The sequence below is a fragment of the Pleurodeles waltl genome, chromosome 9 (assembly GCF_031143425.1).
Source record: "Pleurodeles waltl isolate 20211129_DDA chromosome 9, aPleWal1.hap1.20221129, whole genome shotgun sequence".
Taxonomy (NCBI): domain Eukaryota; kingdom Metazoa; phylum Chordata; class Amphibia; order Caudata; family Salamandridae; genus Pleurodeles; species Pleurodeles waltl.
The window spans coordinates 374,331,185-374,347,265 of record NC_090448.1 but is presented as its reverse complement, the minus strand read 5'-3'; the positions used below and the strand labels follow the sequence as shown (position 1 = coordinate 374,347,265).

The 16,081-nt window shown below is 43.7% G+C and overlaps 1 protein-coding gene across 1 annotated transcript in view; it reads right to left on the bottom strand.

Annotated features, from left to right (window-relative positions):
- COX7A1 (cytochrome c oxidase subunit 7A1) overlaps nucleotides 1-15,850 on the bottom strand; it is a 43,397-nt gene extending 27,547 nt beyond the window's left edge. Inside the window, exons 1-3 of the mRNA XM_069206960.1 lie at nucleotides 15,711-15,850; nucleotides 1,281-1,370; nucleotides 1,071-1,155 (exon numbers count right to left, since the gene is read on the bottom strand). Coding sequence (XP_069063061.1) covers nucleotides 1,071-1,155; nucleotides 1,281-1,370; nucleotides 15,711-15,725 — 190 coding nt within the window. The 5' untranslated portion in view covers nucleotides 15,726-15,850. The remainder of the gene's footprint in view (nucleotides 1-1,070; nucleotides 1,156-1,280; nucleotides 1,371-15,710) is intronic.
- Between the last annotated feature and the right edge of the window lie 231 nt (nucleotides 15,851-16,081).

The window sequence follows — 16,081 nt, the reverse complement described above, 5'->3', positions numbered from 1 at the left end:
ATCCCAACTTCCTAGGAGGTGACATTGTAACTAGAAACCGGATAGAAACTAGCAACAAGATGGAACACCTCCAACAGTAGCAAGAGCTAGGAGAAAACCGTTAGCATCGAAGGCACGGAAAAAAGGGAACTGACGCCAGCACGCCGGCGAGGACCTCTTATTGGCACGGTGACGTCACACGGAGTCACGTGGAGCCGTGCAATTGTGATTTTCCATTGAATGCTATAAGGTGAGGAATCCACAGGTAGTTGTATCCATCAGAAATAGCCCTTAGAATAATATTCACACTGAGAAGCTTTGTGCATGTTATTTTGTACAAAATTGTGAATGTTAGCATAAATGAAGATTCCGAATCCGAGAAAAGGTAAACACCGCCATGGAAAGTCTGGCGGTAAGGAGGAATTGGGGTGCACCTGGGGGCCCCTGCACTGCCCATGCGCTCGACATGGACAGTGCAGGGGCCCCTAGGCATAGCCCCATTGCGATTTCACTGCTCAAATGCTCGACGGGTGCTACTGCACCCTCTGCACCTCAGCATTGCCGCCGGCTCTATTACGAGCCGGCAGCAATGTTGATGTGACTTTTCCGCTGGGCCATTTGACGGTAACACTGTTACCGCCCGCTGGCTCAGCGGAAAAATCAAAATAGGGATCCAAGTATACCGCCAGAACTGACGGTATTCTGGCACCCGCTGCCTCGGTGGTCTTCTCAGAAGTCCGCCGAGGTTGTAATGAGGGCCTTAGTGTCATTACTTGTATCAAACAATATGTGAGTTCCAAATTGTTAAGCAAGCCGTGGAGTAAAGCTTGATTGTTCAACTCACTAATCTTGAAGTGTCAATTGTATAAACTGAATAACTTGATTATGCCTTAGTACCTATGGCCTTGCGACACAAGCAACAAAGGGCAAAATCCTCCAAGAATACTACTCAAAACCACAGACTGGCACACCATAAAGGGAAACTATTTACCCCATTTGAGGACATTTTTAGAGGTGAAGAGAATAAGAAAGAGAAGGAAGAAAAAAACAGCTTAATAAGAATAGCCAATCAAGGGACACACAGCTCTTACCAAGCAGAGACAGAGTCATGGTGAATCGGTAGAGAAGGACATCACCCAAACCACCTTTCAGGTGCACAGGCAAATTATTATCTGCCTAATGTTGAGAAGGGGAGAAACAGAAAACAAAGTTCAATTATAATTTTACCCAGAATTATCATCACCTCCCAGTGAGGAGTTTTTTTAGTTGTGATATTAAGAGGTGGATCTCAAGAGTCACACCTGAAAGACTTTCTGCTGTTCAAGGACACGGTTTTGGATCCGATTTCTACTGGATGTGGTAAATGATCGGATTAATACCTTGCTTAATGCCTGCAGAAAAACAGAAAGAACAGTCAAATTAAATTAGGTAATATTTTAGAAAATTTGAAAAAAAGCATTGCTCTTTTCAGAGCATTAGGATATTTATAGATGTGTGAACATCTTACATCTGCGTCCAGAATTAGAACAGAAACTGACATCTCGCGGCTGTAGGATTTCAGAGAGCCTGTTATTCTATTTAAATTATCTCGAGATCAGCAACATTGACTACGTTCTAGGTAACTGCCTCTATTTAACACATATATTTTGATAGTGTACAATCGCCCAATCAATATAACTATGGTTACAAAAACAACTTAAAATTAGATTTGTTCTCCTGTACATTGTACACCCAGACACCTGATGGCATAACATTTCCCAGTTTCCGCTCAAGGAGGACAGGTTAGAACAAGAGTTTGCCAAGATGTAATGTGGTATTTGACTACGGTTCTTTTACAGAAGCGGTACGCATGGCTCGGTGGTGCGGGGGTGGGGTGTTGGGGGCACGGAGAGTGCGGGGATTTTATTTTATTTTTTTAACTTACCTGCTTTGCTCCCGCGCCACGCTCCTCTTCCAACGCTGCTGCAGGCACAGGCTCCCAGCCTGCCCTGCACTAATCCTGACGCTGCTTAGAGCAGCATCAGGATTGGCTGGGAGCCTGTGCAGGCTCTCTCGAGCCCAGCAACCGTGTTGCTGGGCTAGAGAGAGCCCTGTGCGTATGTGGTCAAACACACATGCGCTCTGAGGGGAGTGCACATCCATGTAAGAGGATTTGCAGCGGTTGCTGCTGGCGGGGGGGGAGGGCGACGCTCCTCCACCCATACGGAGGAGCAGCTTCTGTTCTTTTATCATTCCCAACACATCTTCAATAGCATTGCATTGTCAAAGGAAGATAGCCAATTAAAAGCATCTGGTGTTAAGGACAACATATACAGTTTTGAAAAAGTATACTTTACCTTTGTTCAGGCTAAATAAAACTGTAGGAGTTTTGGATGCATGCTTAGTAAGATATGCTGAATAATTGTTTCATGGTTGGTGATAACATACCTTGCTAAATATTTCGAACTGGCTCCAGTGTGCTTACACCTAAGGCCATTTAACTCACAATCCTAACAAAATTACCAAAATATACAAGTGTGATAAATCATTGTGTGTGAAAGAGCAACATTCCAGTTTGGTTTATGTACCTATCTTCACATTTGTCATAGGCGAGTTTTCATTGTTTATCCGTTTGTACCTCTTCCATTTCTACTTTCCATTCTGCTGTAATATTGACTAAGCACTTTGTTTTCAGATCTGCAGTTATATAAAACTTATATAAAAGGTTACAATTTGTTACATTCCACCGTATTATCATTTATGGTAAAATGGCCGATTCTAGGATAGAGGAAGGCTATATCTGCTCTTCGGTAGCCATCTTGTGCGTCATATTTTGAATACTGATAGGTACATAAAAGCCACTTCCCTGTAATTCTGCAGTTTACAGGATGCAATAAACTCATTGTCTGGAGATATATGATTACACTGTGATACTTCAATTACTCATTCTTTTATAACTTGGTTAGTTAGACTGATGAAACTTTAAATTACTGCATGCTCTTAGATCTGTCAGAAGGAAGGGCTGGAAATGCTGCTCATGATTATGTTGAGTTCTGTATGCGAGGAAACAGTACCTGGAGTTACTCTTCGCAGAGGGTCTTCAAGTAAAGGCTAGGCTTGCGGTCAGCAAAAAGTGTGGGTGCTGACTCAAGCTGTGTGGACGTTGGCATTGCCACACATCGAGCATCAAAAGTGAACTAAGTATCCCAGTAAGTCACAGACACATACACTTCTAGAGAGACGCAAGCCATCTTGGACCTTCGGGTATAACTTCCCTCTTGGTACTTGCCAGCCAATACTGGGGGATTTGTACTACAGTGTTGCTGCATCCAGATGTTGGGTTTCACACATGTGTGGTTACAAAACGAAGTTTGAACTATTTTTACATATTTGTTTGAACACTACAGACTGGGTTTTATGGGTTCTGCTGACTTTCCAGTGAAGGAAAAAGACTGACGTTAAATGATATTTTTATACATAAACAGTTAACATGCACAGGTGATATGGTATTAGAATTTCACCACAGGCATACATTCTTAAGTGTAGGGATTCATAGGATGTTAGTGATGTTCTATGTTTTCAGTTTACAGCAAGCAAGTTGAACCTACATTCCTCTTCCATAAGAGAGTGTGACACACCTTGAGTTAGTTATAACATAGAGAGAGTTGTATATGTGCATGTGTGTACATATATCTAGCAGACTCATAATGTTTTTTATATATTGCTTTCACACTTCCCAGTGTGCTGCCAAAGCATAGCGAGATAAATATACAGAAATATTGCTAAGATTGATAATTTCACCATTGTAAAGTAAGTTCAGTGTTCCAGTAAAAATCTATTTTTGGTGTATCTTCGTCTTGCAAAGTTTCACTACAACTTGGAGCCTACCTTTACCCCAGGTGACGAGTCAGAATGCACAGCCCTATGTCAGTTTTCTCTTGTATTTCTTGCTCCTTTTCCCACTTCTACTACTGTGCCTCGTGTTCTAGTATATGTGGGCACTTGTAGGGAGGGTGAAAGACAGTAAAGAACATTGCTTTCATTGGATCATGTGCACATGGTTACAGTGGTGGCCGCTGCACATGTCAAAGGGGATAAGGCACGACAGAGATGGGGGAAACAATAAAAAAAAATAAAAAAATCACCTTTCCTGCTGTTCACGACAACTCCTGCCGCCTCACTCGTCACTCCAGCTCCCCATTAATCCTGTTGCTGCTTTCATGCTAAACCTAGCATGAAAGCAGCCCCAGGTTGGAGACACCTAAGTGCGCATGTGTGTTTAGCAGGCCTAAGACTGCCGGCCAAACACGCATGTGCACTTAGGTGCACTCTCTCCTCCTCCCCTAACCCACCTCCCATGACCCAGTCCCGCCCCTCACTGCACTGCTGGTTGAACCACCAGATGAATAATAAAATGACAGTCAACTATCGTTTTATTTTTCATCTCCTGGCTCTTGGCGAGGAGGGCGACGCTCCTCCGCCTTTGCAGAGGAGCCGCCCCTGTAAGGTTAGTGCATCAAAAATGTAAGCTGCACTTTAAAAAAAAAAAATCTCTACCATACCTCTACTGTTTTTTTTTTTTTTTACCCTGTATCATATGTTTCTCTGAATTTCTGAACATTTTGTTAAGGCTGGAAATGCATCCATGGACTGAAAAGCTCCAACAAATTTTAGGTATAAACAACCCTTCCTACTTTTTATGGTAAGTGCTTTGAATGTGTGTGGTTCTTCAGTTGAGGAAATACTTCACAGTCTCTTTTTCGCCCACCATTCTGGTTTTCCACCTTGTAGTAACACCAATAATCCGGCCTAGAGAATTCCCCACAGCTACTTACCTCACTGCGTCAAGTAAACCTTGTAAAATATCCTAAAGCGCGAAAACCCATACGTGTCAGCAGGCTCATTCATTAAATCACAACTAATTGTTCAGCTAACTTTCCTTAGTTTCTGGCTGGTCTCCCCTTCAATTACTCTGCATTCTCCTTTCCCTCAGTCAGTGCTTGATTAATGAAAAATAGCACTCTTGTCAGGAGGCCACTGCTGCTTGACCACCCACAGCCCATACTAGTGCTGTCAATGACATTACCAACACAACTACTAGCCAACACACTCCTACAAGTGTGACATTTCAGACTATTCCAGGTGCCCACCACTACAAGAATGACTTGGTAGGCCGGTATTAGTGCTTTTTAATGTACATTGAATTAATAAACAACTGTTGTTGTGCTCATTTCTAACTGAGACAGAAGGCTCCACTATGTGGTAGACTGTCATATGTGACTGTTGACAATTAAGTGCCAGGCCAAGAACTGGAAACCACCTGCTCAAATTAAGCATTGCCCTCAGCAGCAGCCACTAGACACCATGTGTACTATGATTAACACATAAATAATATAAATACAGATTCTTGAGGCATATTTATGAGTGGGTTGCGCCATGCTGGCACCACACAATGTGGTAAATGCGTGGCACAAACCACTGTCATATTTTTGAAGCTACCCAAAGCCACTTCACGTGGATTTGAATGGCCTCAAAAATATGAAGTTAAGTAATGCAGCACAAATCACTGCGTTGTCTTATTCTGCCCTGGGTAGGGGTTCCATGGGCATTCCAATGGGTCTTCCCAGGTAACTCCTATGGATTTAGACACATTCCCAGATTTACAAGGACTTGTCAACCTGGAAATGCGCCAAAATCTTACGCCTACCCTGGAGAGGCGTAACAAGGAGAAATATCTTTATTTCTCCTCGTATTTGTTTCTCTCTTTATGTGTGCTGCATTTTGCAGCACACATAGAAGGAGGGAAACGCTTCTCAGGGTTGTTTTTGTGCAGGAAGGTGTCCCTCATAGCCTTTATTGACACTTAGGGAGATAAATGCTCAGCAAGGAGGTAATCCATATTTTATCTGTCAGTACACAACTGTTTTCCTCAAATTACTTTCTGTAAGCAGGGCTGATGGGTGATTTATTAAGGCATGTACAGTGTTGTCTAAGACACTATCCAAACAAGTTGGGTTACCGTGACTTCTGAATGTGCATCCCAGGCCAACATTAGATCATAGTGGAAATTCAAGCCTGACACATTTACAGACTTATTTTTTGTTGCACTGCCAAAGTTGATATAGTTTATTTCTAAGTAAGATGATGTAATGAAAGTGCAGTTAGCAACAAATCGATCATATCAAAAATAGTTAAAGTACATAATAGAGGCAAATGTAGATTGATAGAGGGAGGTGTGCTACTTACACTGAAATATAACCTAAAGAAAAAGTAATACGAACTGGGCGATAAACAGAAGAAAATTATAGGCAGTCAAACCATGCTATATTGCTACAAAAGGGTAATGACTTAAAGAGCCAGTGCTCCTAAACATCAGGTCATGGTTTTTGATAGCAAATGATTGGCTAGGAGGGAGGCTATCAAGCAGCTAGAGCATAAATGTGGATGGAGAGAAGAAGCTTCCTGACAGAATATTGCAAATATCTAGAAGATGGAGATGTGCTGTCAGATATCAACTGTTGTATACACAACTTTCTTCAGCCAAACAGAAATCTATAGATTTAGCATGAAGGTAGTGGCTGGATGAGCCACTACCCCAAAGATACTAAAGCCCATATTTATGGGATTTGTGGTGCAGTGCAGCTCAGCAAGTCACCTTGCTGCACTGCACTGCACTGTATGACAGAGTAAGGGCACATTCCTGTCCTTTTCGCTGTCACTGTTTTGGCAACCTAGTACCCACGCAGGCACCCTGGCACCGTGGTGCCAGGTTGACTGTGTTGTAGGCAAGATTGTTTTGTGCAGAATGCAGCACACATAGAAAGAGGAAAACACAAGGAGAAATAAAGATATTTCTCCTCGTTATGCCTGTCCAGGGGAGGCGTATTTTTTTTTTGCCTTCCCAGGTTTTCCAGGCTTGGTAAATATGGAACTGTATGAAAAACCATGGGAGTTGCTTGGGAATACCCATGCAACACACATGCACAGATTAATGCAAACAGCGATTTGTACTGCGTTGCATTACTCTTGATTTTTGAAGCCATTCAAAGTCACGCAAAGTAACTTTGCGTGGCTCCAAAAATCTAACTTAAGGTTTGCGTCCTCTTGCGCCACGTTGCTTGGTGCAAGAGTGATGCGAACCAGGTCATAAATATGGCTCTAAGTAACTATTTAGCTTAGAAGTTATTCCATGAATGTCATAAATCTTATGACTGTTTCCCGCTATAATTCTATGATTTTATCTGTTATCTCACTTGTTTTTGGTATTACTTCTTTCAGTTATAGGTTCTTAAACACATACAGGACCAGTTCCATTTTAGCATTAGTCTCTATTTAAGTGAGCTAGTCCAACTTGTTTACCTTTGGCCCTGAATCCATCTTAGGTAATGGAGGCTGCATCTTCGACAACGGATGCTGAAATTTTTCCTCAAGTTATGCAGAATCATCAATATGTCTGCCTTTGATGCAGATGTCGTCTGTGCCTATATTTCCAAGAACTGTGAAAGTGTCAAGTCATTCAGATACAGACATCAACAAAACACCCAGTGCAACATTAGGCTGAGACAGGTGCCAAAATTGTGAAGTCTGAATTGACGTCCTCTCACCTTAAATGTCCATAAGGAAATGTCTGGGACACAAACCTTGATGCAGTTAATCTATGTCAGACATTCTTCAACTCATTTCAGAAATTCCAGTCTCTGATAAAATTCAGTATATAAGGACTGTCACTTGACCATTTAGTTAAGAGAGAAACCTCACACAGGTCACAGATGCAGACGCAGATCCTGATGAGCACAGCACCCGATTACACCTCGACCAAAGAAACCTCAAGCAAGTCTGCCAGAGGCTCGGCGAAGCATTCCATTCTGCATTCGCAAACTTGTGTCAGGACTGTGTTCTCTCATCAACACAATCTCTTAGGTATTGGCCTTGTGTTTGAAATAGTTTACAAGCTATTCCAAACAGACAACAAACACTATTGTGCAGGTTACGTACAGCCTCAAAAACTCAGGCTTTTTATGTATTCATCTGCTAGAACTAGCACGCTTAGAGATAGGATAGTGAGGGTGTGTGGGAAAACAGGGCTGTCTGCAGAGGCCACCGGACTTTTTGCCCCCCATTTTTCACTTTTTGCTGGTGTTTTCCTGACTCTGTTGGTGCCCTGGGTACTGCTAATCAGTCCCTGGACCTGTGCTCTGTTTTAAAGGAGTATGCAAATTAGGCTAATTATAATTGGCTAAGTCAACCTACTTATAATTCCCTAGTATATGGTAGGGCATGTAGGTTTAGGGACCCCAGCATAGGTTATGCCCCCATAGGTGCGCTGCTGAGGTGCCCAGTGTCATTTAAAAGGCAGGTCTGCCTTGCTGGCTGCTTTTAAATTAAAGTTACATGCAAATTCGACTTTGGAATTAAAAGTAGTTCCAAAGTCTTAAACTACCTTATTTTTACATATAAGTCACCCCTAAAGTGTGCCCTATGTGCCACCAGGGCTGGGTGCCATGTAACTATAAGCCGGGACCTTATAAAAATGGTTTTATAAGCCCTGGTGAGGTAAATCAGCCAAATTCGTTTTTCCCTCATAGTAGTGAATGGCTTCCATAGGCTAGAATGGGGAGACTTTATTTTAATTTTAAAAGTCCCTCTAAGTAACAGATACCTCAAGTTTGGTATCAAATAATTGTTATAATAAATCCCACAACTTCCAGTTGTTGGATTTAATATAACTTGTTCAGGAAAAGAGTTTTAAACTTTACCTGAGAAGTTGCCAACTTCAGCCCTGCAGTCTTTTTGCTGCTTTGCTCTGATTGACCAGCCTCTGGCAGCCTACCCATGCTGCCTTGATGAGGTGTGAAGTGGCCTGGCTCAACACAAAGAGATGTGCCTGGGGGAGGAGATCTCCCCTCAGCAGATGGAGAGGAAGGAAGGGGGAGGGCCAAACTAGTCTTCAAAGGCAGGGAAGGACATTTGGAGCAACCCAGCACCTCCCTCACATCCTGCAAACGCAGACAATTAGGTTCCCCCCTGATTAGATTAGCAGAGGGCAGAAGAGGGGTGTGTTTAAGATTTTTAGCCACACCAGTAGGTGGGCTCAGCCGGATGTAACCTCCAAAAATCAGTTTCAGCCATGATGGATTTTTGAGGAATGTTGCTCCCTGGGATTGATTTTTGCCACACTTCCCAGGAAGTGGTCATCACAGGAGGAAGGACCCTGCATCTGATTGGGGAACCAGGACCCCCCTGTTTTTCACCCAGGAGCAAGGATAAAAATGGCAGACCTGCACCTACACCTCAGATACCTACCAGATTCCAAAAAGGAGAACAACAGAAGAAGTAGGACTGCCCTGCTGGACCCCTGACCTGCACCTGGACACTGCACTCTAGAGGACTGCACCAGCTGCACACTTGGGCTTCACAACAAGAAGGACTTTGCCTGGCTTCAACTGGTTCAAGGGGGGACTCTCCGTTTGCTACAGGTGAAAACTTGCTAACCAGAGTCCCCTGCACAAGCTCCAGAAGAAACCAACCAGTGACCAAAAAGGAGTTTGCACCAGGTGCATTCTGGGAGTTGTAGTCTGCACCCTCAAGGAGCATCTCAGAGCTTCTGGAACCTTGGGGTGAGCTGTGGACCTCAAAAGAACCTTAAAGGAACATCTTGAAGAAGATCCAGAAGTTTGGAGAAGTTTTGGAAAAAGCTCCATAAAGGGACCGACCCACCACGGCAACTCCTGCCGGTTTGCCTCAATCACGACCCGGCCTAACTTGCAGGTTCATCTTGGTGAAGAAAATCTCCAAAAAAGGGACTACGTCCGAACGTAGGAAGTTGACCGGGACCTCCCAGGCAGTGTATCCGAATAGGGCCCAGAGACGTTGGATCAAGATTCAGGTTTGCCCCGGTCAAAGGATTTTCATCCCAAAAAAACGACTACGTCCGAAGGTAAAAATCTCCACCGAGGGCTACCGCGACACATATCCGAGTAAGAGTTCCAGGAGGTCGGATTCGACTGGCGACTTGGTCCTGCTGAAGAAAATCTCCAGAAAAACGACTAAGTCTGAAGGTAAACTTTAGACCGAGACCTCCTACGAGCTGTAGCCGAGCAGGGCTCCATTGCGGTTGGCCTCAAACTTTGACCCGGTGGAGGTGCGATCAGATGACCAGACTGGTGCTATTCGTTTCTAAGCGCTCAAAAGTATTAATTCTTTAAAAATTCATATCTCCGGTTCCCCTTATCCGATTTTATACATTTTGGTGTCATTTTTAAGATAAAAACATAATCTATCTTTATAAATTGGTGTTGGATTTTTTATTGTGTTTTGTGTTTTACTTATTTACTGTTTGTGATTTTTAAATGCTTTACACATATGTCTCCTACGTTAAGCCATGTCGCTCGTTGCCAAACTACCAAGGGTTGAGCTGGGTTCAATTTATTGAGACCTAACTGGACCTAGGTGGAGGTTAGTGGCCTATTCCTAAGTGTAGGTACTTACCTACCCTTACCAATAACCCATTTTCCAACAGGGTGTAAGGGCTATAAATTGTGATATTACAATGTTTCCCTGTTAGCTACTCCTTTTTGTTGTCTTCTGTGATATTACCAATGTTATGTGCACTAGATACTGGCATTTAAAAATAATTATTTTTAAATAAATATGTTGAAATACATTCTCCTTTTCTAGTGAACTTGAGTGTGTACATCATTAATAAATGATTGTTTGGATTACCACTGCTCCCTAACCCAAAAGCATTGACACCACCCTATTTATATATTGGGAGGGGTTTTGCGGGGCTACAATAACCTGTCTTTCACAATTAGCACTGGTGCACTGGACTAGGTTCACTTATGTCACCCAAAGGTGTGAAAACAAACCTTGTAGAGCTGAGCCAGAAACCCAGTTTATGTGACTATGGAAAAGGAACTTACAGGGACAAAAGCACATAGCTAAGCAACAATCATGTGCCACACAGAAACCAATTATGAAGAAACTTAGCTAGATAGGTGTCATTTCAACAGCACATGCTTCAAATCACACACCGAATATCAAATCCCTGCTGATGTGCTGACAGGGAGCAATAAAAGCTTCTGTACATTAGTTCTGTCCACCCTGAAGGACCCTGTATATTTCCAGGGGGTGGTACCCAAAATCTTCTGCGGGATCTCCATCAATAAGATCTCATCTCCTATAACACAAAACAACCCAATAGAGGGGGCAGGTCAAGAATGGGACTGAGCAAACATTGTGTTGGTCCGCCGTTCATAACTTCTGCCCGAATGATTATCCCTACTGGGCCTTTGACCCTCATTTCAAAAATAAAAGGAACACCGGGTCATCTGGAATAGAACATAGTAGTCCTTCAAAGGCCCTTCATGCTTATAAAGCACCCACCCTACCTTTAGGCTGAGATAGTAACTACCCTGCAAGGACAGTGAAAATGACTAAGCACGCCCTTGAAAACCTGGAAACTAGGGAGTCATAAAAGAAGTAAGCAAAGAAACCCAAGCCTGATAAAACCCATGCCTCTCACCAATGGCCATCTGAGGAGACCAAATAAACATCTTGGAGGGTAGAGGACAGAGTTGCCAATATGCAAAGCTAAAGTAGCCCAACAGGGAAAGCCTCCACATGTCAACCTGTGGCCAAATGCACCCAGCAATGGACCCTCTGACTGCCAGTAGGCCCACTCACTGCAATTTGAGCTGTACTGACTCCATAGCAGAACAGAGCAAATGAGTCTTGACATACTGAGTCCTATAATGAAACTATTGACTGCATGAGAGAACATTGAGGCACCAAGAGACTAAACAGACCCTCAAGCGGGGAAGGAGCCATGCTGAGCCTAAACCATCACCAACTGCCCCCAAAGTGTCCTCACGTGAAAAAACATAACCATAAAGCTTCGAACCAGTCGAAGCCCAGGGTGCCATGGACGGTTGCACATAAAACAGGATGTGGATTGGACGTGTCCATCCTTTGACGGGGGGGTCTGTGAGGGGTGTGGACTGTTAAGAAACCGCAGCAAAACTTTGGTGTTTCCAAGACTTAGGGAGCTAGGAAAAGGGTGCATAGTCTGAGAGGATGGAGTGTCCTCACAGAGTAAGGAATGCAACAAGGAAGGGGGTGAAGACAACTCATGCAGTGTGTGCCCTGCAAGAGTTGAATGGAAGTGTTTACCATTTGGCAAACGAGTGATTTATGAACAGGCCTCAACTCAATTTATAGTTTGCATAACTTACTCAGATTTCCCCTTGGCGTTGTGAACCTGCGTTGTGTATCTGCCATCGTGGTGTACATGTTCCTACAACATTCCATTACCTCACTTTCCATCTCTCTGCGCCAATTGCCATTCCTTCTCTTCCCTTTCTATACTCCCTTGCATTCTTTCTTCCTTGAGGCCTTTGCACATCTAGTGCCCTATTACTAGCATGCCCATGTATTTCTTTGCTTTCTCTTCGCAGCTTTCCGCTGCTGAACGTATTTTTCTCTCTCCACATATACATGTGGGGCGGATCTTTCTACTCAGGAAGCACTATTCAAGAGCAATGTTTGTTGCATCAAGCTGCGGTGATTTTTTTCCCGCTGAAATTAAGCCCTGCTCGAACTGTTACTTAAATCGCAGTCTTGGTGCGAGGCCGAATGCCGTCTTCTAATCACCGACACCCTGTGGCACAAAGCCCAATTTCTGGAGCTCACTTCCCCAAAACTGTAGAAAGTTCTGCACTCTAAACAACCACACTCCTACCATCTGCCGTGTGCGTCTCGTTCTCTCTCAATGCTGATTTAGGGAGAAATGAAACTCGAACATGGATGTCCCTCTCAGTACCCCATACAGATTTAGAGACTGGCCTAGAAACAGCCGCTTGGAGGGCAGGCAGCCCAGAATTAGAATAGAAAGAAGCTCATGCCACTAGGCCACGGAAGAAATCAAAAGTCGATTGATTCCAAGTCACCCTGAATTTCAGGATCCCTGGGACAACGGTTCCAGATTGCAGAAGGAAACAATGAGCTGTAACGTAATGCCTTTCAAGATAAAGGGTCTTAAATTGTAGAATTTGTATCCCGGAATGGATCAGTCATTGTCTTTGACATGCCCATTCTCTGCAGAAAGAGACGATTTTGTGCAGTTCGGATAAATATGGCTAATTCCATGTTTTTTCGGAGATACTTTGCGATTATACCTACGTCACACATTTGTGGAAATTTGGGCAATTGTGTTTCATTAATTCTTCATTCGGATAATGTCAGAAGACTGCAGTCCTTCTTTGGGGTGCCTAACATGCTGCTTTTAAGTTATTGTGGTAAACAACCAAGCTCAGGTGCTTTCCACTGGTTCGGGTGGGAGGAGCCTTCACCAATTCGCTGGAGTAGTTTGTACCGGAATGGTACGTGAGCACTAGTCCTACTGATGCATCGTGGAATATGCAGTTCACCACTGTCCTTTAACTCACATTTCTTATGTTTTCACTGACAAATGCCACTGGCCATACTGGACATCTCTTTACGCGTGTTTCAGTTTCATTCTATTTAGCAATTGTTAGGAGGAGGCTCATGTTTTACATTTTTGTTGTCAAAGAAAGGTGTAGCCAGTGTTGTTCGTGATAAAAAAACAACAGTATACCACCCACTCACGTGAGCCTTATGACAGCAATTTAGCTAAACATTTTGAGAGCAAACATGCACATTCTGAGGAACATGTATATAATACAATTGAGCTGCCCTATGAGAGGTAACAGAGACCGGTTCATATCTCTTGTTAAAATGCTGGCAGTAATGTAAATGCAACTTTCAGAAGTGAACTGGCCTTCTCCGGCCTCATGAAGAGATCCAGAAAGGATACATCTCAATTTAAGGGAACATCAAAAAAGGGAATTTCGTAAAACAAGACTAACTGAAAGGTGCCCTTTAAATTGTTTTGACAGAAGTTGTTTTCAGTTGAATAACACAAGAAAAATATCATAATTTTTCATTTAAGGACTTTAGAATCTCTCCCGGAATAGGGAGAGTTTCCATATGCAGCTCTCCTAAATTGCATTTGCTCTCAAAATGTTTAGCTAAATTGCTGTCATAAGGCTCATGTGAATGGGTGGTATACTGTTGTTTTTTTTATCACGAACAACCACCAAAAACATGACTCTCCTGTCTTAGGGAAGACAGGAGTCATGCCCACCACCCCAATGGCCAGCACAGAGGACAAGTGTACCCTGAGCATGGCCATCGCACCCTGTGCCATGCAGGGAGCCCCAAGTTAGGGCCCCCGATCGCACTTTAAATAAAAGTAAAAAAATACGTACCAATACTTACCCTACTTACCTGGGATGGGGTCACCCATCCTCTGGTGTCCCTCTAGTGTGGGTCGGGGTGTTCCTGGGACTTGGGGAGGGCACTTGTGGACCCGTTTCATGGTGTTTAACCATGGAAATGGGTCCACAGGTCCCCTAACGCCTGGTCTGACCCAGGAGTTAAATAATGGTGCAAAGTAGACTTTGCACCATTATTTATCCCCTTCACCCACTCCCACCCATGCGTCATTTTAGCACAGGGGATAAATATGGGGATAGCACAGTTTTTTAGATGGGAACACCTACCTTGCATCTCATTGACGCAAGGTAGGTTCACTCATTCAAAGAATGGTGCAAACTCCAATATTTTGACGCTAGACGTGTCTAGCATCAAAATATAAATATGGAGTTAAGTTTGCGCCAAATTTGCATTAAAAAAATGATGCAAATTTGGCACAAACAGAGTATAAATATGCCCCTCAGCGCTCGTGAGCTATAAGGTACGGAATGTTTTTATCAGCAAGTGTTCAACTCGCTGAGCCATTGTGCCAGTGCACAATGAATTGATTTTGGCACTTTATAATAAGAATTGAAACCTGGCCAAAGAGAACCAATTTAACCAACCTTAAAATAATAAAAGTTTCAGTTGTCTTACAGGTTTTGCAGTGGGCGAATAACTCATACATCTACTTTAGCACTTTTGTAACTCTTCAGCTTAGGTTACACATGCTTCTCTGAACACGTGCAATAATTTACTGAGCAATTTTACGGAGAATTCAAATGTGACCTACAACGTACATGTAACACTCTGTAGTAGGTACCTTAACCATCTACTTTATTTTATAATTCAAACCTGTGATCATAGTAAACACAGACCTCTTAAGCATGTGCATTAACTGCCTGAGCTGTATTACTGGCATATCATGCAACTTGCTGGACACAGAGAGAGGTCTGCAGCAGGCGCCTTAATCCTCTAAGCAATCTTAACATGCGGTATTTGACAAATTAAGGAAGGCAGAACAGTTTTACTATTACATTTTCCTTATTGTCTTTTTTTGGGGCGGGGCAGTGTTTGTAAAATGGATGTATACAACCTTCCAGACCTATTCCATTCCTCCTTGGAGAGCTCTCTAAGGAGTCTCCCCCACTTCAGAGGTCGCCCTCTCCCTTGCCCCATCTTTGGTTTCAAAGCATATCTTTTCCCAGTTCCAGCCCTGTTGACAGTTGACTGACTATTCCCCGAGCAACTCTCTTCCACAGAATTACCCGGTTTTCTTCTAAACTACCCTGGCCGCTAATAGTCCCTCAAACGTCTAAAGATCGCAAGCCTTTGGAAGACTTCCTAGAGTTCAGGGAGACTCCGTGCATGAAGCGAGGGAGGTGCTCGGGCAAGGACTGCGGGTCAGCATTAGCAAAGCTCCCTTCGAGTTAGCGGCGGGCCCTAGCCGAAGGTGGTTAATTCCCAGCGGCGGTTACCGGAAGAGTCGCCATATCCTCGGCCCTGTTCCTGCGTCTGCTCTCGCTTCCTTCTGCCGTCTCCCTGCTGTCCTCTGCCAGTCACCTTACAAGGGCACCGGCTCGCGGGCCTGTATTTCTGTCCCCGTGCCAAAGTAAGGCAGGTCCCTCGGTTCAAATCTCAACCGTTGTAACGAGTGGCTCGGCTGGCGCGAGGCCTGGCAGCTGTGCTGGGTTTCTTCTCTCACAGCTAAGGGCTCTGTCCTCAGAGGGGGTATGTAGAGACACGGACTTTCCCAGTTGTACTGGTTTTGAGACATTGGGGAAAAGGGTGTGCAGGAGGGGAAAACTGCAGACAGTGGACCAGCAAACATAGCAGAACGCAGATGGTG